Source organism: Ammospiza nelsoni, chromosome 3 (assembly GCF_027579445.1).
Source record: "Ammospiza nelsoni isolate bAmmNel1 chromosome 3, bAmmNel1.pri, whole genome shotgun sequence".
Taxonomy (NCBI): domain Eukaryota; kingdom Metazoa; phylum Chordata; class Aves; order Passeriformes; family Passerellidae; genus Ammospiza; species Ammospiza nelsoni.
The window spans coordinates 13917687-13944327 of NC_080635.1; the positions used below are offsets into that span (position 1 = coordinate 13917687).

At 41.1% G+C, this 26641-nt stretch overlaps 1 protein-coding gene across 1 annotated transcript in view; it reads left to right on the forward strand.

The window, feature by feature from the left end:
- Positions 1-5962: 5962 nt before the first annotated feature.
- Positions 5963-26641, forward strand: part of SOS1 (SOS Ras/Rac guanine nucleotide exchange factor 1) — a 38213-nt gene continuing 17534 nt past the window's right edge. The window contains exons 1-8 of the mRNA XM_059467242.1: positions 5963-5980; positions 9650-9775; positions 11900-12031; positions 12576-12740; positions 14134-14343; positions 14782-14925; positions 16629-16739; positions 16849-16947. Coding sequence (XP_059323225.1) covers positions 5963-5980; positions 9650-9775; positions 11900-12031; positions 12576-12740; positions 14134-14343; positions 14782-14925; positions 16629-16739; positions 16849-16947 — 1005 coding nt within the window. The remainder of the gene's footprint in view (positions 5981-9649; positions 9776-11899; positions 12032-12575; positions 12741-14133; positions 14344-14781; positions 14926-16628; positions 16740-16848; positions 16948-26641) is intronic.

Genomic DNA, 26641 nt, shown 5'->3' on the forward strand with positions numbered 1-26641 from the left:
GATGGGACATCCTCTCTGTATTCCTGCCAGGTTTCAGCTCCAGCTCTCACGCTCCATAGGCCTCCTTTTGGTGTCTGAGCTTGTCCAAGAGCTCCTTGTCTATTCACACAAGGATAGACATTTGTCCGATTTCTTGTCTCAGCCGAATCCATCCCCTCGTGTCCCAGCACACTGATCCATCCCCGCCTGTCCGGACGGATCCAGCCCCGCGTGTCCCACCCCGATCCATCCCCGTGTGTCCCAGCCCGATCCATCCCCGCGTATCACACATCTAATCCATGCCCCGTGTCCCAGCCCGATCCATCCCCGCGTATCACACATCTAATCCATGCCCCGTATCCCAGCCCGATCCACCCCCGCGTATCACACATCTAATCCATGCCCCGTGTCCCAGCCCGATCCACCCCCGCGTATCACACATCTAATCCATGCCCCGTATCCCAGCCCGATCCATCCCCGCGTATCACACATCTAATCCATGCCCCGTGTCCCAGCCCGATCCATCCCCGCGTATCACACATCTAATCCATGCCCCGTGTCCCAGCCCGATCCACCCCCGCCCGTCCCGGCCACCAGCGGTTCCAGGATCGCCCATTCGCCCTCCCGCCGGCAGGGGGTGCGCGCGGCCGCCCCGCCCCTGGCGTCACTTCCGCCAGGAAGGCCTCGGCCGCGCGTGGCGGGGCGCAGGCGCGGGTGGCGCGGGGCGCCGCCGCTCCGCGCATGCGCCGCGGCCGCCGACGGAGCGGGCGAGGACGGGACCGGGGAGGCGGCGGCGCTCGCGCTCCGACCCCGCCCCTCGCGGCCCGCGCGCGACCCCCGTCCCGCCGCGCGCCCCCCCCGCCGCCCCCGCGGCCTCCCCCGCGAGCCGGGGCGGGGAATGCGGCAGCCGCCGCCCCCCCCCGCCGCTGCGGGCCTGCCGCCCCCGCCGGCGGCGGGGGAGCGCCGGGGCTCCCGCTGAGCGCCGCCGGCCCTCCCGCGCGGCTCCCGGCCCGCCCCGGCGGCACCATGCAGGCGCAGGCGCTGCTCTACGAGTTCTTCAGCGAGGAGAACGCGCCCAAGTGGCGGGGGCTGCTGGTGCCCGCCCTCAAGAAGGTGAGGGGCGGCCGGGTGCCCGCGCCCCGGGGGCCCGGCCGCGGGGTCGGGCTGGGCGCCGGGCGGACCGCGGGGCTCCCCGCGCTCCGGAAGCGGCTCCGGGGCTGCCGGGGGTCGGTGGGCGCCGTCCCGCAGCGCAGGCGGCTGCCTCGATGGGTCCACCGGCGCGGAGGGGCCCGGCAGCCGCCCCGGGCGATGCTCTGACAGACGGAGCCGTGCGGATAAAAGCCGTGTGATGGACGCGGAGTCCTGTCCCCCCTCGGGCCGGAGGGACGCGAGTGCTGCTGTTGCGGGTTGCTGCTGGTCTCCCTTGGTGACACGACTGGGAATTGGGGGGGATTGTTATGAGCAGCTCCTGAGAGAATTTTTGTTAATTAGTGTTCGTGTCTAATGGCTTTTAGTTAACCTTCTCGTAGTTTAAATACCTTTTTGCTGAGAAGGCTTAATCAGGACAAACTAGCAAGTCTTGCTCCCTCAGGACGGTGAGGCTTGTGCCTGTGGTGTGGAAAGAATTTATTCAGAAGAGAGGAAAAAATTGTGAGGGCTCCTCTTCCATCCTGAACCCAGAAAGTAGGAGGCTTAAGAAACAAGTTTTCTGACACTGTTACCTGAGCTGGCTTCAGATTGCAGAACTTCACATGGTTTAGTCCTGCACGGCAACACTTTCTGAGTTACTGTTTGATTACAGGGATTAACTGCAACTTTTGCCTGAGAGGCTCCTTCCTTGGGCTGCTTGAGAGGTCTCGGGCGCTGCAGTCGTACCCATGCAGTATTTCTTCCTAATTTCCCCTTGCAGTGTACTGCCTCTCTTCTCTGGGCATGCTCTTTGAGCTCTCCAGCGTTGTGTGGCTTTGTCCAGTTCTTGGAAGTCTTTTTGCTTGTCTCATCCGTAGCACGTGCTGTTAATTTCTTATCCCTGGATAGCTGAGTTGCTTCCTTGAAACTTCAGCACTAACCACACTCGTGGTGCTTGTGAGCCCTTGGACACCCATCCAGCTGAAGCCTGCTTGGAAACTGGAGCTACCCAAGGTCCCAGCCACAGAGAGCTTGTTCCTTTGGAGGATGGTTTATTCCATGGTGCAGCAAATGTTTGGCAGATTTGGAAAGTGTCTGAGTGCTGATAACTGGAATACACAGTGTGAGGATTCAAAGCAAGCAAGCATTAAAACTTTGGGATAACTTGTGACATCTGAAGTGCCAGATTTCTTCCAAGTGGACAAGCCATTTGTGAAGTCACCCTGCTTTAAAGATGCTTCCTGAAGGAGTTGGATGAATTCTGCAGTGGGAAAAGGAATTCTGCAATCTGAGGACAAGGCCAATGAGGACAAGTTACAAAGGATGATGAGCTGGCCCTTCAAGGTACAGTTTGTCTTGATTTTGTCTGCTCTGTTTCTCTTTGTGGGTACAGGGGTGACAGGAGGCAGGTGGAGTTAGTTCTGAAGGCTTCACACTGAAACTTGTGACTGTCTGGCAGGTGTTGGCTCTTTTGACCTCTGCTTTCCCTGAGATCACCACCTGTTTCTTACCTTCTCTCAGACTGCTTACTACTGCTGTTTTTGTAAAGATGGAAGTAAAGAATCTGTCCAGATTGTTCACCAGCTTCACTGAGGAGCCAAATACTTGAGTTACAACAAAACTAAATGACAGACGAAAATTTTAAATTATTATCTTAATGTGTTTTTCATTAATGGACAAACCACATTGTGTATTTTCCTAACGTGATGGAGGTACAGATAGTTTTGAGTAGGGTGTTTTGCCCTGATAAAGGCTCCTAAAGTAGTGAAGGCTGGTGCTTGTAGAGGCAGAAGGCCTTGATCACAAGGCAGGTGCAGCACTGCAGTCAGTGACCCCTTGGGGAACTCTCCAAAGACCTGAGCTGCACCTGCAGGCCAGCCCTGGCACTGGTGAAGTGCAGAGGGTGGCAGCAATTCCCGGTGGGGTCAGAGGGCAGGAGTGTCCTGGAGGGCAGCTGGTGCCTTGTGACTTTGCTGAATTGCCAGAGCATTGCAGTCTCAGGAGAGTCAGATGTTTGGAAGCTAGTTTGGAGGAGAACCTTTCCTTCACTTCTCCCTTAGCTGACCAGATGCTGACACTCATTCTCAGGTAGTGACAGCAGCTGAACTCCACCTGAAACCAGGGGCTTGTAGAGGCAGAATTGTGATGATTTCACAGCTGGAAATTAGACTTAACAGTTTGTGGAGACCTGTGTTGAGTTAATAGGTCCGTTGAGGAGAGTGGCATTTAAGCTAAGGTTGTAAGAGCACATATACCAGGATGGAGTGTTTGCAGCTCTCAGGGAAAGCTGCCACACGTGGACTGAATCATTAAAATGCCATTGCCCTTTTGTAACTGTGAGTTGGCTTCTAATGCAGTGCTCAAACTACAGCCCCAGGATTGCTTTCTTTAAAAATGGGTGCTGTTGAATCATTGCAAATAGCTTTCTTTTTCCCAGTGGATTATTTTGATTCTATTTTTTATCCAAGAATATAGAGTAAGAATAAGTCCCTTCCTACATCAGGCAGTTCTTAGAGGAGACCATGCCTTGTGTTTCATTAGACATGAACCTTAGCAGTAGAGCTGCATTTGCTTTGAACAGCTGCACTTGCAAAGAGCAGCTCTTGTACCACTGAGATCTTAATGTAATCCCTTTTCTTCTGATTCTTCTTCAGATGCTGTCAAGATAGACTCCAGTGCACTCAATTAGGAAGAAAATGATGTCAACTGAGATTCTTCTCTGCCTGGTCACAGTTATTTTGAAGCTGCAGAAGAGGAGTGTTGCAGGGATCTTTGTTTGCTGGTGAAAGGCAGTAATCATGGTGATGAGGTACAGGAAAAGGAGGGAAGAAAGAATAACAACAGGTGTCTGAAATTGTAATTGCAAGGATGGACAGAAGGTGGGATGCTGGGAGATGCTGAAGATGAAGGATTCAAGACATTTGAAACACCAGAGGTCTCAGGTGCCTGGAGACAGAGACACACAGCTTTTATTGCACCTTGGAAAACAGACTCAGGATTGACACCTGCCATGTGATGCCTCTTCCAGCTCTGGTGTTCCTCTGCTAGTGAATTTACACACTTTATTCTGGTCATAACCTTTTGGATAGTTTTTCTTGAACATCATTCTTCATGACTTCATCTCATGGGTATAACTTGTTCATGGAGTCAAAATTTCTCTGCACGTGTATGATGCACTTGTTCCTGATCCAGTGGTTTAGTAGGAAGCATGTCATCCTTGCTGATGGATACCTTAAGCCATTTGATCATGGAGAAAAACAAAAGAATGTTCTGCTCTTTGCATACCCCAAGTTGTTTTGAATCAGTTGAGCAATTAACCAGGGGTTCTGCTGGAATTTGTTGTGGTCAGAATGATTGGACTGGTGTGGCTTGGCAGCTGAAGGGATTTGCTTCCAGGGACTCCATGTGTCATGTGCACCTCTCATGGAGCAAGAGACGTGGGAAAAGCTGCTTCAGTCACTACAGAGTTCTGTTGACAAAGATATTTCTACCTGATTTTTAAATACCTGGCTCTTCAAATTGGTGACAAACCAGTTGCCACTTGCTACTCAGAATGGCACTTCTCACTCTTAGCATTGCTTCACACAAGATGTTGAGCTTTCCTAATTTCTGGTCACTCTGGGTCATCTGTTCTTCTGATGGCTGTGGACAATAAAAACAAGAACCTCCTGCAGCTGAAGTCTTCACTGCATGAATTTTTTCACCTGCTCAGTGGAGCAGTGTAATACTGCTGCTCTTTTGAAATATCAGCAGAAATGTTAGCAAAAATCTGAGTCCTGGTGAATTGTTGCTGAAGAGTGTATCCAAGACATTTGTATTTGATTTAATTTCCTGTATTTTTAATTGATCAAGGTAACAAAACATGGTCAGGGTTACCAAATATCAGCAGAGATGTACAAGAATAGAAGAAAAAGCTTTTTAAGGAGTGCTGACTCTATAAAAACACTCATCCATGCAAGGTGTACATAAAGTACTTTGTCCTGGAGTGTTTAGCGATAAGCTTGTCAGTGGTTTTTTAGTCATTGAGGGAAAGTAAAGAAAGGATGTGTTGAGTGAAAATGAGAGGTACAGCATTAGTGAAGACTTTCAAAGATGCTGAATTGAAGAAAATTCTTGCCAGAATGATCTCCTCTGTTGCCAAATTTGTTTCTACAATGGATTATGTCTACTAATAATCCATTTCCAAAGGTTTAGAAAATTTTCAGTTTAGAAAACTACTTGCAGTTAGTAAAGTGTTATCTTCTGTGGTAATGCTTAGGAGGGTGGTTTGGCATGTTGTCTCATTACAGAACTCCTTCCATGATCAGTATGATGTGGTAAATACAATGCTTTTTCCCTTTAGAGCCTTTTTTACAAGCCCTTCAGCTGCCAGCAGGGCAGACTGGCAGCACAGCCCATGCTCAGCAGTGGAGTGCAGTTGTTCTTTAGCAGGAGTTGTTTTTTGCTTATAATGTGGCTTCTTGCAGTACAGGAGTAGTCTTGCCCAGTTAGAAAAAATTATCTGTAACCTGCAGTTAATGCTTCATTTTTATTTCAGTTTGTTAAGTGGCTTTAGAATTATTTCATTTAGAATTGTTTCCTTTTGTTATGCTGTTTTCTGAAGCTGCTGATGGAGCTTCTGCTGCTCCTGATGGGCTCAGGTCTGATATTGTTTCTGGAAGCTGCAGGATTTGCCTGGTGTGTTTTGTACTTAGCAGAACACCTGTGAACCTGATTGTGTTGATTGTTAGTGATGATTTGGGAGCATAAACCTGATGTTTATGTAATGTGAAGTTGCTTTAAGAAGTCTTGAGCCAGGATTTTTCATCCTGATTTGAAATTTTTCAGCTACAAGCAACCTGTTAGGCTTTTACTCATGGCCACTGAGGAAGAGGTAACTGAAAGCTGTTCCTGAGGATGTATCACTCAGATTGTTAAATTCACTGTGTCTTGCTTCCTTATCTATTATCACACACCTCTTTCTAGTGCAGAACAAGCTGTTGAGTGTCACTCTGGGCTGGGGTTTGGGTCATCTTGTGACCAGCCTAGGAGTTACTGTCTTGGACCTGTTGGGAGACCAAGCCTCTGTCTGACCTGAAGCTGTTAGAGCTGCAGTCTTTGAAATGAAACCTTTCTCAGGGTTTGGGTTAAAGTCCCTACTGCTCCCCGTGAGGCTTGTAGGAACGTTTATATTCTAATTTATTATGGAGAGTTTGAAAAAAAATGGTTTGAGAGGACTTTATGTAAAATAAGCTGCCATGGGTTATTAAGTAAAGATCAGCTATAGTTGTACTATACATTAATCACTTCCTTCTTTGTTGATTTCATTGACTTTTTCTGCCAGTTTAGATTTATGGCTGCCTAATTTTTAAGGTCTTGCTGTTCCTTGTAGAAGTCCTTTGCTTTTGTGGATTTTAAGGGAAGAGGACAAAAAAGGCAAGGGGAAAAAAGCCACGGGTTCATATTGTAGAATTTTCTTTAAGTGTTATAATTTATTTTTTTTAAAGCAGGCACTGTTTGTCTCTGCTGATGCTCTTAAGCAGATCCTGAAAGGCTGTTCAAGAAATGCTGGCTCTGCTTATCTTTAAATAAAGAAAACTCTGGCCATTTCTCTTTGGAGAATTAGGAAAGATTGAGAAGATTGGATATTCAAAAACATGAATACATGAGTTGAGTGAAAGCAGCCATGGTGGCAGGGATTTGGAGCTGATGTAGGTTGTATTTGCCCTTTGAAATTTATGGGGTATTTTGAAGATTTGAAGCTTTTTTTAAAAGTTTTGAAACTGCTTTTTTAGTAATTTCCCCTATCATAAGGAGGGAAGGGAATGGTTCTGTCATTATTTAAGGGAGAGGTTAAATGTTTAGATAAGAATCTGATCTAAACATCACAACACTTCAGAAGCTGTTAGTCTGTTTTTATCATGTGTTTTCCTAAGTGGGATTGAAGGATCTGGTGGGATTCTAGCCATACTCCCCCTTTTCAAGGGTGATAAGGCAGGGTGGCCCAGGTTTTTTAATTTAAAATCTGAGATGACTTTATGAGAAAGATGGAAAGCCCCTGGTAATTCGATCTTCTCTTTTTTTGAAACTAATCATGTGATGGTTTATGCTAACAGATGTTCCCATTTCTTGTCTTTTACTAAATCTTGCATCTTACCCAGTCTTGCATCATGTCTTAGATAATGGACTTGGGACTTGCACTGAGTACCCTCAAATAACACTCTGTCACTCAGTCTGAGCCTTTGGGTACTACAGTAGTGCAGATACTGAAATGACACATTTCTGTGATAACTGTGCACCAAACCATGCTGTACTTTTCCTTGTTAGTCTGGTTGTTTTCTTTTGTTCACTTGCATGACTTTGAACCCTAACTGATACTGTCACGTAGCAATGAAGGTTATTTACCATCTACTTAATATAGATAAGCTGTGTTGGCAAGCCACTGGCAACTCATGATGTTTTCTTCTGCCAAGGTGGATGTTCTGTTAAAGTGGAGCTGGGCAGTGGCCTTTGGGAAGGAGGTTGTCACTGTCCCCAGACAGAAATGCTTAGGGAAAATGAAACTTTCATCTCCTGAACTCGGAGTAGGTTGTCATTGTTGACTCTGTTTTGGCTGACTGTGGATAATGTTTCAGGTTATGGCCTGATGTGGTATTTTTGTTTGTTTGTTCTTATTCTTGTAGGCTGTGTGTTACAGACCAAAGGAGTTGTAATGAGGTGATTAAAGTCTGGTCTGTTTTCTAAGTAAAGGAGAAAATCTCTTCATCACTCCAGTTCATCATGCTCTGTATTTATAGAGTATTTTTGTTGAATTGACTTGGTAATTTAACACTTCTTGAAATACAGAGTGCTGGAGTATAATATAGGGACACTGTAATACAAATATCTTCAGTTCTGCTTTAAAAAAAGCACACACTAAAGGCAGCATCTTCCAGACAGCTCTGCTCTTTAAGAGAACACTTTGGCAAGCCTGTAATTTCTGGTGTTAAGGTGTTCCAAGCTGGTACAGTATTTCAGATGTCAGTGTTTGAATTGTAAATGATGTTTGGGACTGGCATGCTGTTATTCATGTAGCTCCACAAACACACTCTAGCTGTGCATAGTGAGGTTCTTAGGAAAAGTGAAACTGTTGGCATAATCAAAATAGTTGTGTTAGCTAGTCAAATGGAGAGAAGTTCTTCTGTTCTATTTTTGCCAGACTGCTTTTAAGTTTAAAAAGCAGTGACTTCTGGAGGTGTTTTTTAAGACCTGCTGAATAAGGGTGTGCAGTCTGCAAGAAGCCAAACGCGTGATCCAGCGCATTTGAATCCCAGCAGCAGTTAAGTGAGCACCAGGACCGTGCCCAGACATGAAGCTTTCAGACTAATGAGTGCCTCAGCAGGCAGGTGGATTTCTGTTTGAGGCTGTTGTGTGTTTGAACTTCATAACATTTAGTTCTTGCTATAACTGCAAACAGGAATTAAGACTCAGGTGTGAAATTAAGTAATTATGGCAGCATTATTTGAATATGGACATGGATTTAACATTTGGATGAGGCAGATTGTTGGGTTTTGCTTCAGAGTTGTTAGGCTCTCATGTTAGTGATTGAGAGAACTGAAGGCATTTTGAGTTGAGTGCAGGGGAACAGTAAAATGATGAAATTGGGGCTTGACAGATGCATTGCGAAAGTCAGCAGTCAGCTTGCTCTGGCATAATATTTGCCATCGGTGTAGAACTGAGATTAAAGTGTCTGTTTAGGCTCTGAAGCACTGAGCTTTGTGTACCTGAAATTTTGGGTTAAAACTGTGCTGATTTGTGAACTACAGAAGTGCAAAGGAAAAGTATACCTCAGGTTTCAGAAGTTACATGACTGTCTGGAAAAAAAATTGAACGAGGAAGGGGGATTGTTCCTTTTTGAATTTGCACCAGTAAGAAATTGGACAGACAGGTAAACATATTGGGACCAAGTTTTCAAAATCTTTCAGCTGCCACTTAATGCCAGGACAACACTGTGACCTTTTTGAAGTGGTTTTCTCTTAACTGTAGAGTCTGACATATTTTAAAAAACACTATGGAAACAAACTTCTGAGTGAATCTTATGAGTGCTTACTGAGAATGGATTCAATAATTTGAAATAATAAATGCTATTGAAATCATTGTTTCTGTAGTGTGCTCTGTGAAAGATGTTCTGTATTTTGTTGTTATGGTTTGTGTCAAAGGGAGAAAACCCCCAGTGCTGAAACTTCTTGCAAAAACAGTGGTTAAAGAGCTAGTGGAGAGAGATAAGTATATGCAAAGGCTTTAAAAGTTTTTCTAATTGCACTGTTAAGCACAGTTATTAATTAACCATTTTCTTGACATTAAATGCAATTTATAGTGATTTGAGTATGTAAAGCGTTTGAGATTTATATCTCTGTCAGGTGTGAGGGTTTCACTCAGGTTTGTCTGTTGGACCTTAACAGAGCTACATTATTGTTTTTCTGGGCTGTTTGGCTTGGGTTTTGTCATCTTTTTTTTTTCTGCAAGTAAAGCATGTGGTTTGGGGAAGAACAAAACTCAAATCTTGAATTCTTCTTTCCTTTAGGTTCAGGTGCAAGTCCATCCTAAGCTTTCCTCTACTGAAGATGCATTGCAGTATGTGGAGGAGTTAATTCTTCAGTTGTTAAATATGTTGTGTCAAGCTCAACCAAGAAGTTTTCTGGATGTAGAGGTATAGAGAACACTTATTACAAATGTTATTGCGAATAATTTGAACTATTGCATGAAAGCTACTATATTAACCATTTCACAATGCAAAAAGGAAACCAATAATTATGTATCTTTATGTAGCACAGCCTTCTGCATAAAGCCTGCTGAGTTCCCTAATAGCTCATTTTCATATCAGTTTAATTTATTGTTCAATACACAGAAAAACTGTCTGTGTGCTGTATTACTTTTCAGTAGATGGTAAGTGTAAGTTTTGTGTAAAAAGCTGACTGGTTCCTTTCAAAAAGCCATTTTTTTCCCACTGATATTGTATGCAAACTGCAGCTGCTTAGTCTGGGGCCCTGTGCTGCTTTCTCAGCATGGTAATTTAGGCTGATGTATCCCCTGCTGTCCCAGAAATTAAAACAAAAACAGTTCAGTCACTTTTTCAGAAAGAGTTTAGGAACACTTCTTTCCTTTGTACAGAGACCTCATCTCTTACCACTGCCTCTTCAAAGATCTGCAGCCTCTGCTGCTGAGCAGAGCAGATTGATGTTTAAGAAGAGAGACTGAGCTGAAGTTTTTCCATCTGAGGAACAAATTAGTGAAGCTGTATCACTTAAATTTGTAGGACCATGAATACCTTGGTAGCACTTGGTGCTTAACCATGACTTAAAGATTTTGGTGCCAGTCTGCAGAGTCTGTGTGCCTGTTGGTTTCCAGTGCTTGGTGCCAGGGCCTGTGCCAAGTGACTTCCTCACGTTCTGAACAAAGTGGACTAATGGCAAATAAAACCTCACTCACAAAAAACCCTTAAAAATGTGGCTTAGAGCTCAAGATTGATGAATTTCATTCTTCCTCTTCCCTTTTGAACACTGACACCTCCAGTGGTGTTCCAGTGTCCTCTTTAATGGCTGACCTGTTTTGCAACATCATTCTGGTCTGGCAGCTCAAGAGACAAGAGCTTTGGGGAAGGTTGTTTAATGCTGTTTTAAACAACAGTGACAAAAACCTCAGCACAAAGTGTTGTATTATGAGTCTTATGGCTGTGAAGGAAGGAGAAATCTGAAAAGTAGAGACAATCAAGCAACCACCATTGCTGTTCATGCACAGTGATGCTGTTTTTAATTATATGGTCAAACACATTTCTTTTTCCCCTGGAACACCTTCATTGTTCAGTCAACAGACTAGGAGTGTGAATTGGTATTAGATAGTGCATCAGACTTTTTTTTGGTAGGACCTCTGCTTTCCTTCTGCCAAAGTGTTGTGAAGGAAAAAAAAAAAGCCTGCACTTTGAAAAGTTGGGTATTACCTTTAGAGAATAGTATTGTGTCACTTTTTTTTTTTTTTTTTTTTTTTTTTTTGTTAGAAAGTTTTTGTTTGTGTACTTTTTCCTGTGCCAGCTCTCTGTAAGTGGTCATTAACTTCGTCTTCCTCATTTCATGGTTACTCAAACAGGAGCCATATTTACGTAAGTGAGAACTTGCAACTGAAACAGTCAGTGGGAACTGTGGTCTGAAAAAACAAAATGTAAAGTTATGTGAGAAAATAAATTTCTGGTGTGAGAGTTGTTCAATGCATGGGAGTGTGCAGATGTCCTGAGGCACTGCTGCAAGGAGTAAATAAACTGGGCCATGTCTGGCCCACCTGTAGCATGAAACTGGTTTAGAACATGTGGACATTTTCTTCTCTTATGTTCATTGTCATCATCAGGGCAGTTTGCATGTGTTCAGACTGGACCATGTGCTGATCAGTAAAGGCAAAACAAAAAGCCTGTTATCATTTCATTCAGTGATTAACCTGTGCAGGGAATAAAGTGTCAGGTATGTAGTCATATATTCAAATACCGAGTTACCAGGCATAGGCACAAGGGGAGCAAACTGTGCCTTCAGTTGCAGCTTAATTCTTAAATTTTGAGTAGTAGATAATTCTCTGATAACGATCCCCCGAAACAGCCTTATGCACATGGTGAGCAGCATGTACCAAAATGATAACATTTACACATTTTGTATGAGCTTTTATAGTTGAAATACAAATATTAGCAACCATTTCTTTGTTAAGTAATAGCAAGCAGTTTGATAACACAGTTACATTGCTGAGATCATTCAGATGGTGCATTTACTCCTTGGTCATGTTTTCTTGTCTTAAGGATCGTGTCCAAAAGAGTTTCCCCCATCCTATTGACAAGTGGGCAATAGCTGATGCCCAGTCTGCTATTGAGAAGAGGAAACGAAGGAATCCGTTATCTCTTCCGGTAGAGAAAATCCATCCCTTGTTAAAGGTAAGCAGTGATGGAATCTTGAATTCAGAACACAGTTAGAGGTCAACCTCTTTGTTTTATATAATGTCTGTGTGCTGCCTGAACTGTGAACTAAAAGACTTAAGAATATTTGTGTTTGTTGTGTAGTTCTAAGTGTTCCAGTTAATGGAATATATTTATTTCTGAGTTAAAAATCACTCAATTTTCTCTTGGACAAACAAGGCCAAGAACCCATTATATAAGTTTGATTTTTTTGTATTTCATTTTCCATGACTAAGAAAACACACAAGAAACTCATGGAAATAGCCCTAAATGTTTAAGTGAGGTTTTTGGAACAGTTAGTTGGCTCTTGGCACTTCCACATTTAATAGAACAGCATCTCCAATGTCACTTCTGTTTCTTCTCTAGGCCTACACACTCCTGAGTTTCTAAAATAGGCTGTGGGTATGTGGGAATCTTTATTGAGCAGGGTTTTAAGCTTACTGACTGGTTTGAGTTGTAATCTACAGTGTCTGTTTCATCAGTGGAGTAACAGTGGAATGCTTTTTTGTTTTTTCCTTTTCAGGAAGTTCTAGGCTACAAAATTGACCACCAAGTGTCTGTTTACATAGTAGCAGTATTAGAATATATTTCTGCAGACATCTTAAAGCTGGTTGGGAATTATGTGCGGAATATAAGACATTATGAGATTACAAAACAAGATATTAAAGTAGCAATGTGTGCTGATAAGGTAAGCACAACTCTGGTTTGTCAACTTAACAAACAACTAAATCTATAGGTAATTTTGAGAAGACAATGTCTTTTTCTTAGTGAGTACATAGAATATTCTATCTTCTAAGAAGAAATTAGTGTCATAATATATGGTTCCAGTAATGGAACAAAACTACCAGAAAGCTAATTGAGCTTATAAAGCTCCTGCTTGTGCATGTTAAATCTCTCTTTCTCTTGATTGTACCTGCCTAATGTCAGCAACGTGTGAATACTTTAAAAATTACAGTGAAGCAGCACTAATTTTAGACTGCATTGCATGTAAAAAGTGGTGTTTCAGTGGGTCAAACAAAACCACCATCTCCTTACCATCTCAGCCCAATTTTCCTTAGTAGTGAGACATGGGCCTGGTGAATACAGCCTGGAATCTCCTAGCAGTGTGCTAGAACTGTATCTGTGAAGGAAAGTTAGAAATGGTGGGTCTCCTTGAATACTTGGATTATTCCGTGTGATTTCCTACAGTGGTGATCCTGTAATGTCCCCTTCCCCAGAATTAGTTAGGATTCTCATTTTAACCCAAGTTCTGTGTACAGTCACTGACTCTGAAACATGAATCACCTTCTGTTCTTAGAGCTTCAGAGCAGGGCTTCATGCAAAATGTCCTGCATTTTTCTGCTTGCAGAGAGTCATTGTAATGACTCCTGGCTCACACCCCACATTTGGAGGAAGTGTTCAGTGATCCACTTTTCTTGAGAACTTTAAGTTACTGATTGCTTGGTAAATCTTGCGTGGGTATGAATTGGGACGTTTGGTAGTCACAGTGTTTAGAGTTCCTGCTATGAGTGTAGTTCTGCAACAGTACTGCTTTCTGAAGCTCTGCCCTTCCTCAAGGGTTCATTTTAACGAGAGAGCTCAGCAGTTAAGGACAGAAACTGGGCCAGTGTTCACTGCAGGTAGATCACAGGGTTCTGAGCATGATCATGTGTGAGTTCCTGGTGAAGCTAAAGCTGAAAAGCCAAAATACAAACAACTTTTAACTTCAGACAGTATCTTCAGAAACTTAGATTGTGTACTGCTGATTCAGAGCAATAGAACACAGCTAAATGCTAATTGGTTTTGTGTACTTCACCTTTTAAAATTGCAATTGATTTTAGGACCATGTTCTTGGAGAGATGCCTGGATTGGTCTAAGTGACTGGGAGTCTTCAGAAATTGCCACTGCAAATAATGACTTGCAAATTCATAGCAATGGATGTTGGTTTTGTAATGCTCACCTGATTGCAGAGTGATAATACATCAATCTTATTGCTTATCAGTCTGATTTCATGGGAATAATAGGCTGTCTTTATTGGCAACTTAACTAGTCAATCTTGAGAAGGTTCTCATTTTGTGGATTTCCCTCTCTTTGTGGGCTAGGTATTAATGGATATGTTCCATCAAGATGTAGAAGATTTAAGTGCACTAACATTATCTGATGAAGAACCCTCCACCTCAGGGGAACAAACCTATTATGACCTAGTGAAGTCATTTATGGCAGAAGTTCGACAGTATATAAGGGAACTGAATCTCATTATCCGAGTTTTTAGAGAGCCATATGCCTCCAACTCCAAACTGTTTTCATCTCATGTAAGTATTGTACAAACCACAGACACAAAAGGCACCTACTATCATATCTATAAATATAGGTGGATACTTCTCAAACTTAACTGTTGTTGAGCTTAATGTATCAGCAGTAGAAAAAGCACTTTTCTTGAGTTCTGATATGGAAATAGTAAAAGAGCACTTGCAGGTTTTGTAGGACTGTGGAAGAAACCTTCCCATGTACTTATGTTCACTTACAGGCCTGTAATTTTGATATCTGTCACTGCTCTTTGTCATGTTTCAATAATGTACATTTGATATATTTTTATATATTCATTATTTTAAAAATACATTTTATGATCTTACATAAATCTCTGTATTGTAAAATTACTGTAAAATCTTGTTCTATTTAAGGAAGTTCTTGACTTTCACATCAGAACAGAGTAGCTTTGCACGTTTGACTTTTGTCTTGTTTTGTTGCAGGATGTGGAAAATATATTTAGTCGTATATCAGACATCCATGAACTTAGTGTGAAGTTACTGGGTCATATAGAGGACACTGTTGAAATGACAGATGAAGGTAGTCCTCACCCACTAGTAGGCAGCTGTTTTGAAGATATGGCAGAGGTAAGAGAATGGTGTTGTGTGTTTTGGTGGGGTTTTTTGCTATTCATATTTTAATACTTGTAATTAGATCTCCGTTCCATCTGGCTTTCTTTGGTTTCAGATCTCTTCTTACAACCCCACTGTGATGAAGGGACTGTCCATTTTTTAAAGTGCTCTTATCTTTTTAGTCTCTAAATCTCAGTTTTGAGAGTGGAGGTGAAAAAAACTCAACATTGATGATGAGGAGGTTCCTGTAAAACTAGAAGCTGGTCAGCCTCTTCTCAGTGCCTGAGAAGATGAGCACATCTTCCTGGACTTCACATCCAGCCATGTGAAGGACTAGAAGGTGGTTGGCAGAATCCAGCACAGATTTCTGAAGGACAAACTGTGGCTGTCCAGCTGACTGCTTTCAGAGTGATGGCTGTGTCCATGGACAAAGGGAAGGGCAGTTATTATCTCTTACCTGAACCAAGCAGGGCCTTCAGCACAGTCTGTCATAGCATGGGGGAGCTGCAGCCTGGACTGTAGAGCATGGGCAGTTGGCTGAGCTCTCGGGCTTTTAAAGGATTGTTATCAGCAGCACAAAGGTCACCAGCATTCCTCAGGGTTTGATACCGTTTAATGTCTGTATTGGTGTTGTAGAAGGAGGTAAGCCTTATCTAGTTGGTAGATGCTGCCAAATTGTGGGGAGACACACAGGGGGACAGAGCTGCTGCTTGTGGGACCTGACAGGCTGCTGAGAAATGGACCTCTGGGAGCCTCTTAGAGTTGAGTAAAGGCAAACATGAAATTCTGCACCTGAGAACAAAGAACCCCATGCAGTGTCTCAGCTGAGGAGCAGCACTGCTTGCCAGGGCTGGGAGATCCTTGGAGATTGGATGTGAAGCCTAACTAGCTCCTGGGTTGTATCAGGGAATGTGTCACTGGCAGTTCTGTGTAGAACTTGAGACCAAATCTGGTGTGCTGTGTCTGGTTTTGGCCTTTCTGGTACAGGATGGGCAAGATAGGCTTGTAGTGAAGGTTGCAGGATGATTAAGGAGTTGGGGCCCATGATACAGAAAGGGTTGAGACTGCTGGGGTTGTTGATTCTTGAGAAGGATGAAGCAGGAGACCTTACTGCTGTCTTTAGTTACCTGAAGGGAAGGTGTGAGGATGGCCAAAGCAGATTCTTCTCAGTTGTGAACTGTGAGATGAGTGAGACAACATGAAAATGGCAAGAAGATTAATCCTGATTAGATACTGGGAGGAGAGGGGGAAATTTGCAGTGAGAATAATTGAACATTGGGATAGGCTGTCCAGAGAGGTTTTGATGCCTCTGTTCTTAGAGTTAGAACTCAGCAGGATGAGAGACCCTGAGCATTGTCAGCCAGCTTGAATGATGGATCTGTCTTTGGCTCTGAGGTTGGCACTGCTTTAAACAAAGAATTGGACCAGTTGACTTCCAGAAATCTCTTTTAGGCTGATTTAATCCATGAGTCTGTGCACGTAAAGGTATGGATTCTTCTCTATAGATGTTTTGGGAAAAGTATGCAGAAAAGTCTCTCCTATATAGGATATGTATTGTCTATAAGAAATATGGAAGCTTATCTGTTAAACCAGTTTTGTAAACTGATGGCATGCCTGTCCCTGGCAGACGGGGTTGGAACTAGAAGAGCTTTAAGGTCCCTTCCAACCCAAGCCATTCTGGGATTCTGTGATTGTAAAATTATTCTGTCTCTTTTTAGGAGCTAGCATTTGATCCATATGAATCATATGCACAAGATATTTTACGACCCGGGTTTCATGATCATTTTCTAAGTCAATTATCAAAGCCAGGAGCAGCATTTTATTTACAGGTAACTTGCCTTTAAATAAGACACGTTGTTGATATTACTGTGTTAATTACATTGTCATACTGCTTCAGTACATGTATTGCTTTAAGACTGAAACTTATTTTGTTTCTAGTCAATAGGTGAAGGCTTTAAAGAAGCTGTTCAGTATGTTCTACCCCGGCTCCTCCTCGCTCCCGTTTACCACTGTCTTCATTATTTTGAACTGCTAAAAGTAAGAATATTGTGTAAATCTGATGTGTTTGGGGATTTGGGTTTTTTTTTTCATGGTTCTCAGTGTTAAGTGAGAGCTTTGGATACACAGGTGTAAAATCTTTTACTAGAATGTGGATAATTAAACTGCTGTGTTGGGAGAAAAGCAGGCTGTGTGCTCTGCAGGTAGATGCTATAATTAAGTGAATATCAGCTGATAATTATTTCTGCTAAATTATCTATCAGTCTAGAAAGTAGTAGAGATCTACACACTCATATTCTTGGAATGACTGTTTCAACAGTGCTAGGAGGTGATGGCACATGGCTGTATAACAGAAAATGTCAAGCTGTTACTTTGTAAATTTGAAATCACAGCAAGATTCCCCTTCAGACTTCATTTTATTTTAATAAAAGCTTCAGTGTTCTTGCAGAGTGCACTTCCCACAGGATTGTAAAGGTGATGTCTTTCCTTCAAAGGGAAGGCTTGGTTAATATTTATACTTGGGCTCTTTGTAATTAGACCTTGCATTGATAGGGTTACAATAACATACACATATAATAGCTGCAGAATGTTACTCTGGGTCACTTATCAGTATTGCATAATGATCCTTAAGGACTGTAAAGCATTTTGAGGAAAATGTTCCCATAGGAGCTTCTTTTGGGCTTAATAGAAATTCACAAGATATACAGTGTTCCAAAGAAGTATTTATGAAAATTTGGATCAGAAGTGAACCAAAAAACTAGCAAACAAAAAACTAAAACAATTTTTAAGAAATGTGTTGTGTTTTCTTGAATTGGTTGGTTGTCTTTGGATAAGCCAGTAGTTGATCTTTGGGCATAAGTGTCCTACAGTTGTAACTTCAGTTTTAGTGATTTAGATCTACATGTACATCTTTGTCACATAGCATGTCTTGTATAACGTGCTTTTTGAAAAATTTTGGGATGTGTGCCTGATCTGTTTGTCTCATTCATGGGTTTGGTCTGACTTCAGACATCTTTAAAATATGAAGCATTTCCTTTCGTGGCAGTCCATTGGAAGTGAGGTTTGACACAGCTTGTTTGTGTTTTGTACAATAAAGACAGACATAAGGTGTCTCTGCTCATGCTGTTATCTCACGGTGTCAAAATGCAGTACTGAGGGCTTTGCATACTTGCATGTGAACATGGCACTGTATTACCTAATGGACAAAGCATGAAGGATTAGTGCTGTGTGACACCCAGGCAACTGCCTTGCTTCTTGCCACTGGCAACTTTAGGGGGGGAAAGGAGAACATGTGTGCCTATGGAATAGGGAGCAGCCTGTGTTTGCCTTTTCTAGGGCAGGCTGGAGTCTAAGCTGACCCCTCTCCTCCAAAGTTTATCAGTCTTTTTGCAACTCATCACCTCTGCTGTGTGAAAAATTCTTCTTTTCACGTTCATGCTCTACACACAGAAACACACAGAACTCCTGTACCCTGAGTCAGTCTGGTGTTGTTGTGCTGGATTTTATTCTGTATCTGATAACAAGCTCCCGGCTTGTTTTCTTCCCACCATGTTGCTCATGTCACATTTTAGTTGGACACCTGTCAGTGTGGTCTGTCAGCCCACACATCATGTACACAGGGAGGGATAGTAGGTGCACATGAAGAGAGAGGTGTCATCTCAGGTGGCAGCATCTTCAGCTGTCAATGAGTACATCAGTGTGCAGTTCAGTATGAATCCCTACCTCAAATAGTCTTTGCTAGCAGTAATATTTTCTTCCTTATATCTGGAATCTTTGAACAGATTCCAGCTTGATTTTTATCTGCCACAGAAGGATATTTGTGCAATTATATCATCCTGACAGTTCCACTGATACAAGATACTGAATTCTCTTGTGTGATGAGAGGCCTGAGTTAGTGATTGCAAGTGTGTCTATGAATAATCAAGTCAAAAATGCTATGATAATGGACCTCTGGTTATGAAGAGACAAAATGTTGGCAAAGTAGCATGTGGAAAAACATTTGATTCCTCTTGAATATAGATATACTTAAGGATAGAGAGGTTAGCATTTATCTTTGAGATGTGTTCTATAATGTTGCATATTTTGAAGTTATCTATTTAAAATGCGTTTCAGTTACCTTCTAACTACCCAGACTACCAAAAAAAGTAAATTTCTATTCACTGAAGGTTATCCTATTTAGAAACTGAAGCCTTCCTGAAGTTGGACAGGGTACCAGGAATGCACAAATGCATGTTCTATTTTTAGCTGAATATTCTTGCTGTTACATTTTTGGGTAATTACTATAGGACTAAGAGCTGTGTTTTCCTTCAACCAACCTGAAAGTCCTCAAACTTTTATATAGGAACTACATAAAATAGCAGCTTTGTGTGAAACTGCACTTTTCTGCAGATGTTCAGATAATAAATGAGCATAGAATCATTATTATGATATTTAGTAATTGAAAAATGAGATTTTCAAGACCTTTGAATTGGGCACTGTTTCAAATGCTGCACATATGTATGTATGTATGATACTCTTTCATTGAGTGAATAGATTACTTTAAAATTCTTCTTTTTCCAGGTAGAAATGCTGCAAAGCATATATAAACTTTGCTTATATAAAACAATATATTTTGGGCAACAGAAGAACTTGGTAGGGATTTTGTGTGGTTGGGGTTTTTTTAAGCCAAGCACAGACTTGAGTCCCATGACTAAGGAATGGTAACTATCATCTCTTTGCTAATATATTTTAATATTTTAAATTAATGCTAATTTTTTTATATTTCTATTTTAATTGGAATTCTGTCTATAATATACTAAAAATCTCAGGATACTTTCATTTCACAGCAGCATCTATTATATTTATTTTTTCTCAAACTTTGTTCTTAGATGATAATTAACTTTTCAGATTTTACTGACTGGCAATTCAGCTGAAGTAGGAATACTCCTCACTTGAACATTTTGTCTTCCTCTTCCACCATGCTAATGGTAAAAATAATAATTCTGATTTGGCAAGGTCTTTCAAGATGATAACCTCTCCATTTCCCAACCTGTTGGTGTTGTATTTGTTACATGTTGCTGAAGAAGGCACAAGGTAGTACAGTGTTAGTTTAGGACTAGAGTATCTTGAGTTTGATGTCCTGAGTTTCTTGCTGTGTGTTTTATTGGGCAGCACATCCCAAAGTAATTTGGGCTTTGACTTCACTTTGATTCTCAGCCTTGTTTCACCAGTGTCGTGTTCCAGACTGTAACAAATTGAGTGAATTCGGTTTGCAATGCCATCTGTAAGTGGTGTAACCCAGCCCAGGGTGGAGAATCACAGTCTTAATTAGTTGAACTTTGTCAGTCTGCAATGGTTTTACAATATCTGCAATTATAGATCATTGTCTCACAACACTGTCTGGGCTGCTTGTCTTCAGTATGAGCACTGTGATTATCAGGTTCTGTTGCTTTAGTCAATTTGCAAAGTATCCTTTAATTACTGCTAAAACCAGTAAATCATGGACTTGAACTAGCTGTGAATTATTTCTAGAATCTATTCACTTAATATCAGCACAAGATTTTACTTTCTGAAATCACTTTTTTCTTCAGTGCTTCTTTCCAAGGACAGTAACGTGTATGCACAGCACCATTTGAAATAAATAAAAAGCAGAAGTATTCAAGTTTGACATATCTTTGTGTATGTAGCTGCAGATGTGGATGATTTATTAGATCCACTGGAAATAATGTGTAGTTCTGGGTCTCTGTAACAGATGGAGGTCTGTGTGTTAAAGAAAGTGTAGCTTGACCAAACTGTTGCTAGTGTGTGATAAGGACTACCTGGTGTATTTAGGTGTTTCTTAGAAAAAGCTGGGATGATGTAAAATTTGGACTGAAGTCTAAGAAGAGGTTTCCTAGAATGTGACAGTAGGTAAAAAATTAAAGAAACTTCATATTGTTAAGCTAAGAAGACTTGTATTACAGCTGGAATGTTGTAAAGGTACCGGAGTTGTGTCACGTGGTAGAAGCCAGAGCTGATACAGCCAGGTGAAATGAGAAAATGAGATTCTGTATTTACTTCTTGCTTGTGGGGTTTCATTGACAGTATTTCTATTTCTTTTCTCCTTTAAGTGCTAGTGAGTTTATGCCTTAAGTCAGTTGTGTGTTCATCAGCCAAAAGGGAGAAGCTGATAGGGAAAAATAAAACTTTGTCACACATTTGTGGATGTGTGTGCACTTTTCCCAGAAATTTGGTTATTGTTAATTGAATTAATTGGTCCTTAATTCTCTTTCTAGCTGTGGCACTCGTTGATGTGTTTCCTGTGTTTGTATCAGCTGAATCTGTGCACATGGGTGTCACTTCATTGTCAGTGATTTGTGTCATCTGTTGTGGAGGTGTAATGGGGCTGCATGTTTTGCTTCTTAGGGTTTTTTCCTTACACACAGGTGTATCTGGGATTTTGAGAAGCAAATGTCTCTTTCCAGGAAATTTTCTAATAATTTCTAATAATCTCCTTTCTAAAGAGGTACCTCTGAGAATATTTTTTCTATTATCTCTCTAAAATTGCTTTTCTGCAAAACCTGGATAAAATATAACAAAAGTGAGCATAAAATGTTCCTTGTGACCCTTTGCCTTCCAGTCCTCAGTGGCACTGGAGCTGTGTCAGTCAATCCTGCTGGCCCTGTAACAGCAAAGGCTGTACTTTGATCCCTTGAGGCAGGAGTAGGATGTCACAGGGCCAGACTTCTCTGGGAAGTCAAATGAAGCATGTCCTGAACTCCAGACTTACAGCTTCACTTGCGTGTTTAACCGTAGTGTTCCAAAGTCCTGTTTTCCAATCAATTTTCCAGAACCGCCTGCATGGCAAATGCTCTGTAGTCCTGTGGGAGCTAGAAGAGCTGTATTAACTGATTTGTTCCCATTTTTCAGTGGCTGCTGTTAGTGATGGTGGAGAGCATTTCAACTTCATGGCAGCAGCTTGTGCTGAACACCCAAGGCCAAGCTCCCATGAAAATGGATGGGTGTTACACGAATTTGCACAAATTTTGTTCTTTTTTTTCCCCTGCTAAATAAAAGTTTTGACAAAATCCATCGAGGACTGAATGTTAAGAAGCTTATTTTAGCTGGGATTTTCAACTCCTGGTTTTTGTGACTATGGCAGTCATGATGCAGTCTCTGATACACTTGCATTGTTGCATAATCTTTTAAAAACCATCTTGTATTTCCCTGTCCTCTTCTCCTGCCACCTTGTGTACAAAAGGCAGATCTTTGGAGAGAGGTAGTGCAGTGGTTGAGACTTCCATATGCTTGTATCTCTTCACTGGGAATACTTCTGGATATGGAGCTATGGATTTAATCCCACTGCCAGCTTTTTTTGTTTCTCTTATAACAGTGGAGGTTTATGTTTTCTGTCAATACTTCAAGATATTCAAGGGAAACAGGAAGGAAATAACAAACACAAGTGGAACAACAAACACCATTTATGGTTTGTTCTTGTCATTTGCAGTTTCATTTCACTTCACCTGCTGGTTTTTTTTACTTAACCACCAGGGTTCCTCTTAAAATCAGCAGGATTTTACCCTTGCTTCTCAGAATGATCTCTGAAATTGTACATTCACCTTACATAGCATCGAAATATTCATACATTTCTGTTCAAAAATTCATACATTTCTGTCCAAACATAGAGGTGTCATCCAGTTTTGCTTACAGCCTTGCAAAATTTTCTGGCAAAGATTAGACTTGAATTGTTTTGAAGCAGAAAAAGTGGATTTTAATCCACTTTGGAATTACAAAACAGAAAGGGAAGATGTTTTTAAATTGCATTATCTTTACTTTGATGGAAAATTTGGGGGAAGAAAATGGAAGACCTCAATTAAAAGTGTGGAAGCACGTAGGTAAATGAGATTTCAAATACTGATCTAAATAAATGTTATAAACTAAATTATGAGTTTTGAATTTCTAATGTGTTCTGCAGGTCTGCTAATAGTGATGAGACAAACCAAAGTGACAGTAAGAGAGAAGAGAGTTTCAGAGCATGAACTCTCTGGAAGGATCTGTGTGAACTTGTACATTTGTTGCAGAAAGGTAATGATGCTGCTGTGGAGGAGACATCAGCACATGCAAAAAAAAAACCCAAAAAACCAAACTCCATATTTCTGAAAAATGCGGAGCAAACGGGTTTTCTGTACTTTGAGAAGTCAAGCCCTCCTATAGGCAAAGTAGCCTTTCCCAGTAATGGAATGCATAAATGGCTGCTAGTAGCCTATAAAAATTCTGAATGTTTAGGAAGTAGTTTTGTGAAAGCCTCAGAGAAGACATTTGAAAAAAAGACTTTGCTTTTCTATCCCTTCCTTGGTGCAGGAGATGCTGAGTGTGTAACCTAACATTGATTGCGTACTTGAATCCCTTCTCAGCTGCAGAAACTGAGAGCAAACTTGCAGAAACTGAGAGCAAAATTGCACCTCTTCCTGCTGAGGAGACACCAGGTAAAACACTTAGTAGGGTGCTGTAGCCTTGGAGCAGATTTGGAATATGATCTTCTGACAGGCTGTACCCCTTTATGGGAATGCTAATGGCAAATTGGCCACATAAGAAACCTTTTGAACAGTTGAGTTGGTGAAACATCAGCTGACAGACTTGTGTAGTGAACAGTTCTCAATGGGTCTTCCTGACTTCTCCTCAGTGTCCATCCTGATTTTCAAAATGGCACTTCAGAGTAATGTAATTCAATTCTGAAACATAATTATTTTAATTTTACACATACACACACATCCCTTCCCAAATGAGAATGTTCACACTGGATAATCAAAGTAACAATTCCTTAAATTCATATCTTTCTTTAGCCCAAATGTTTTTACCTTTTTTGGCCTCAGATGACATTTGATGTACTTGAATTTTCAACATATATTTAGGATCTTTTTTAAGTCACATAGTAAAGAGGTGAAGGAACAAGCAATCTTGTTCTAAAAGTTGAAATGCTTTTTGTTTTCCTCTGTTTTGATGCTTTACTTGTCCAGTATGCTTCCTGATGAGTTGATCATATTTTATATTATGAGTTAAACATAACATGAAATGAAAGATGAGGGCCTTTTGAAATGTACTTCCAAGAGAATGCATGAAGGCTTTTTGTAGCTAATTGTCTGATGTCTGAGGTTTGATATTTGATATGTGCTATTTTATGTAACTTTTAAAAATTAAACTGAGAAGACATAATTAAACTTTGAGTAGAGAAAAGGTTTTTATCATTGCTTCAGTAAGATACTAAGTTCTGTTCCACTGTCAATGCAACCAACACTCCTGCTGCAATGTAGACCTAAATAAACATAACTGTATGAATATTTTTACTGCACTGTGCTCAAGATTGTCTGAGTTTATATGAGAACAAAATGACTTTTCAAATTTCAGTGTATTGAAGCTGTGTACATATGTTCAGGAATATGGCATGTGGAGTTCCTTCAAGGTTCAAGTGGGAGTTGCTTTTTAGTCTGCTAGCATTTTCCAGAAGTGCATAGTGTTCCCTGCAGTTGTCCCCATTTACTGTCCCAGATTATTTCCTGATGCTTTCTAAAAATTCAAAATTTCTAGATATGAGAACACTTTCTTTTGTCCCCAGTACTCTGCTGCTTTGGGCTGAGTTTTTTTTGGTTTTTTTAGGAATTACAGAAAGTCAGAGGATGCTCTCAAGTGTCTGTGCTGTTGAGCCACCTTCCAGTATTGGTTTATGTCCAAGTGCCAGCAGACCTGCCTGCCTTGCTCAGAGAAGAAACCCTGTTGGTTTTATTGTTGATTACAAAATAGCTCTGTCTTCTGTGTATTGAAGCTGTGGTCTTGATTCCCAGAGAAACTGGGGAACTTGCAGTTTACAAATTTCAGTGGTTGGACTTCATCTTCTGGGAAGGCAGAAGTCTAGGTTGTGATGCAAACCCTGAAGTACAAGATTTCCTATCTGTCATGACACCTGCTCCTATGGTTCTCCTCTGTATTTTCTATCACTGTATTTCCAGAGAGATGCTTCTCTGACAGGATAAGAGGTTAACTACCACAGTCTAATTGTGCATTGCATGAGAAGGATTTCTTTTCTATCTCTTTGGAATTTATAAATATGTAATCCTTGTGGTATGCAACAGGTAGAACAAAATACCCTGTCTTCCATTTCTTGGTATCTCTTCAGAAATTGTGGTCTAGAATGTAGACTACTTTCTTTTTGTTAAAGACTTCCCTAGCAGTCTATTTTCCAAGTTTTTTTTCCCTTGAATGAACAGTGTCTTGTGCCTGGAGTATTGTGAATCACACGAATGATAAGCTAATATTTTCTCATAAGATTATTAAAACCTACAATCTCTATAATACTACTGATAATCAGAAGTCTGCACTTCCTTCACATAATATTATAATATTTTTTGTAGTATATAGTGCACTTTCTGTAAAAAACAACAAACAAAAGCGAACAACCCCAAAACAAAACCCCCTCACCACTTACTTAGCATCTCCCTGGTTTCTTCATTAGGGGGCACTGCACAGCTATAGAAGAATGAGTGAGATTTGCAGAGAAACTTTCTGGATGCTTTCCAGTTATGCCATTTCACTTTCCACCTTTTCTGAACCGTTCAGGGGCAATGTAAGATGAAATCATTGCTGTAATTTACACTGAGTTCTGGTTAAGTCTGGTTTTGGTAACTGTACAGTACCATGCTGGAATATAAACTTCCAAATTCCTGTGTCCAGAGAAGTGTCTCCATAGTGATTCAGATTATTGCTTGATTTGCCATTTGTGTTTGTGTTACACAGAATACAGCACAGATTTTTGCACAGCACTTCCTAAATGTTAAACCTGGAGCATAATTACACTCACTGGATTTTTATTTAGTTTCTAAGTATTAACTGCTTTCTCTATATGTAAATATGTGTTTTGCTATGGGACATGGATAAATACCAATATTTTTGCAACTGGAGAGAGGTTGCTGTAAAAAGCAACATAAGAGCAGAATGCTTTGCAGTAATGAATGTTACTCTTTATTAGTTTGTTTCTGAAGAGAATGTACAGAATATTGTAGGACCTAGTAAGGCGTATTTTCAAGGAGACCTGGCTTAAACAATCTCTTCCACTGCTGAAGAGTAGCAACCCAGAAATTGTAGGAAATCCAGCCAGACTGTTTTGATGGAAGTTTGTAAAAAGGCAGCACACAAGGCAAAGAGCCTTCTCTGAATCCTTGTGCAGGAAAGATGCAAAGTCTTAGAAGTAGTTACAGCTTTTTCAAAGATTTCTTTCAAGACTTCTGCCAGTGGTGGACTTCCCTCCTTGGTCTGAAATCCTCTCTGAACCCAGATCTGCAAAACTGAAGCAAAGGGGAGATGATGCCTCCCTAAATCTGGAGAGCAGAGGAATATGAAGAGGGTGGTCTGTTCCTTCTTGGATGATATGTCCCTAAGATCTTTTGGGGAGTAATGCTTGCTGTGGTGCATTCTCAGACCTGTTTCAGTGGTTGTTACTCAAGTAGGCTCTCCCACCTAATGCTGCTTAGGTTGAGAGCACAAGAAATGACACTACATGAACCAAAGCTGCCTAGAATAAACTTTGTAGTCATCCTTATGGCTGAAAACAAATAAAATAGTCTTTGGCATTGACAGCTGTTGCATTGGATGATTAACTTGAGTTAGGGAAAAAATAGTGCTGTTCTCTGACCCATTAAAATATCAAATATGACTGTTGTACTCTGTTGGATTTTTAAGGACAATACCTATATTTTACACTGGAATCAAACAGCACAATTTTACT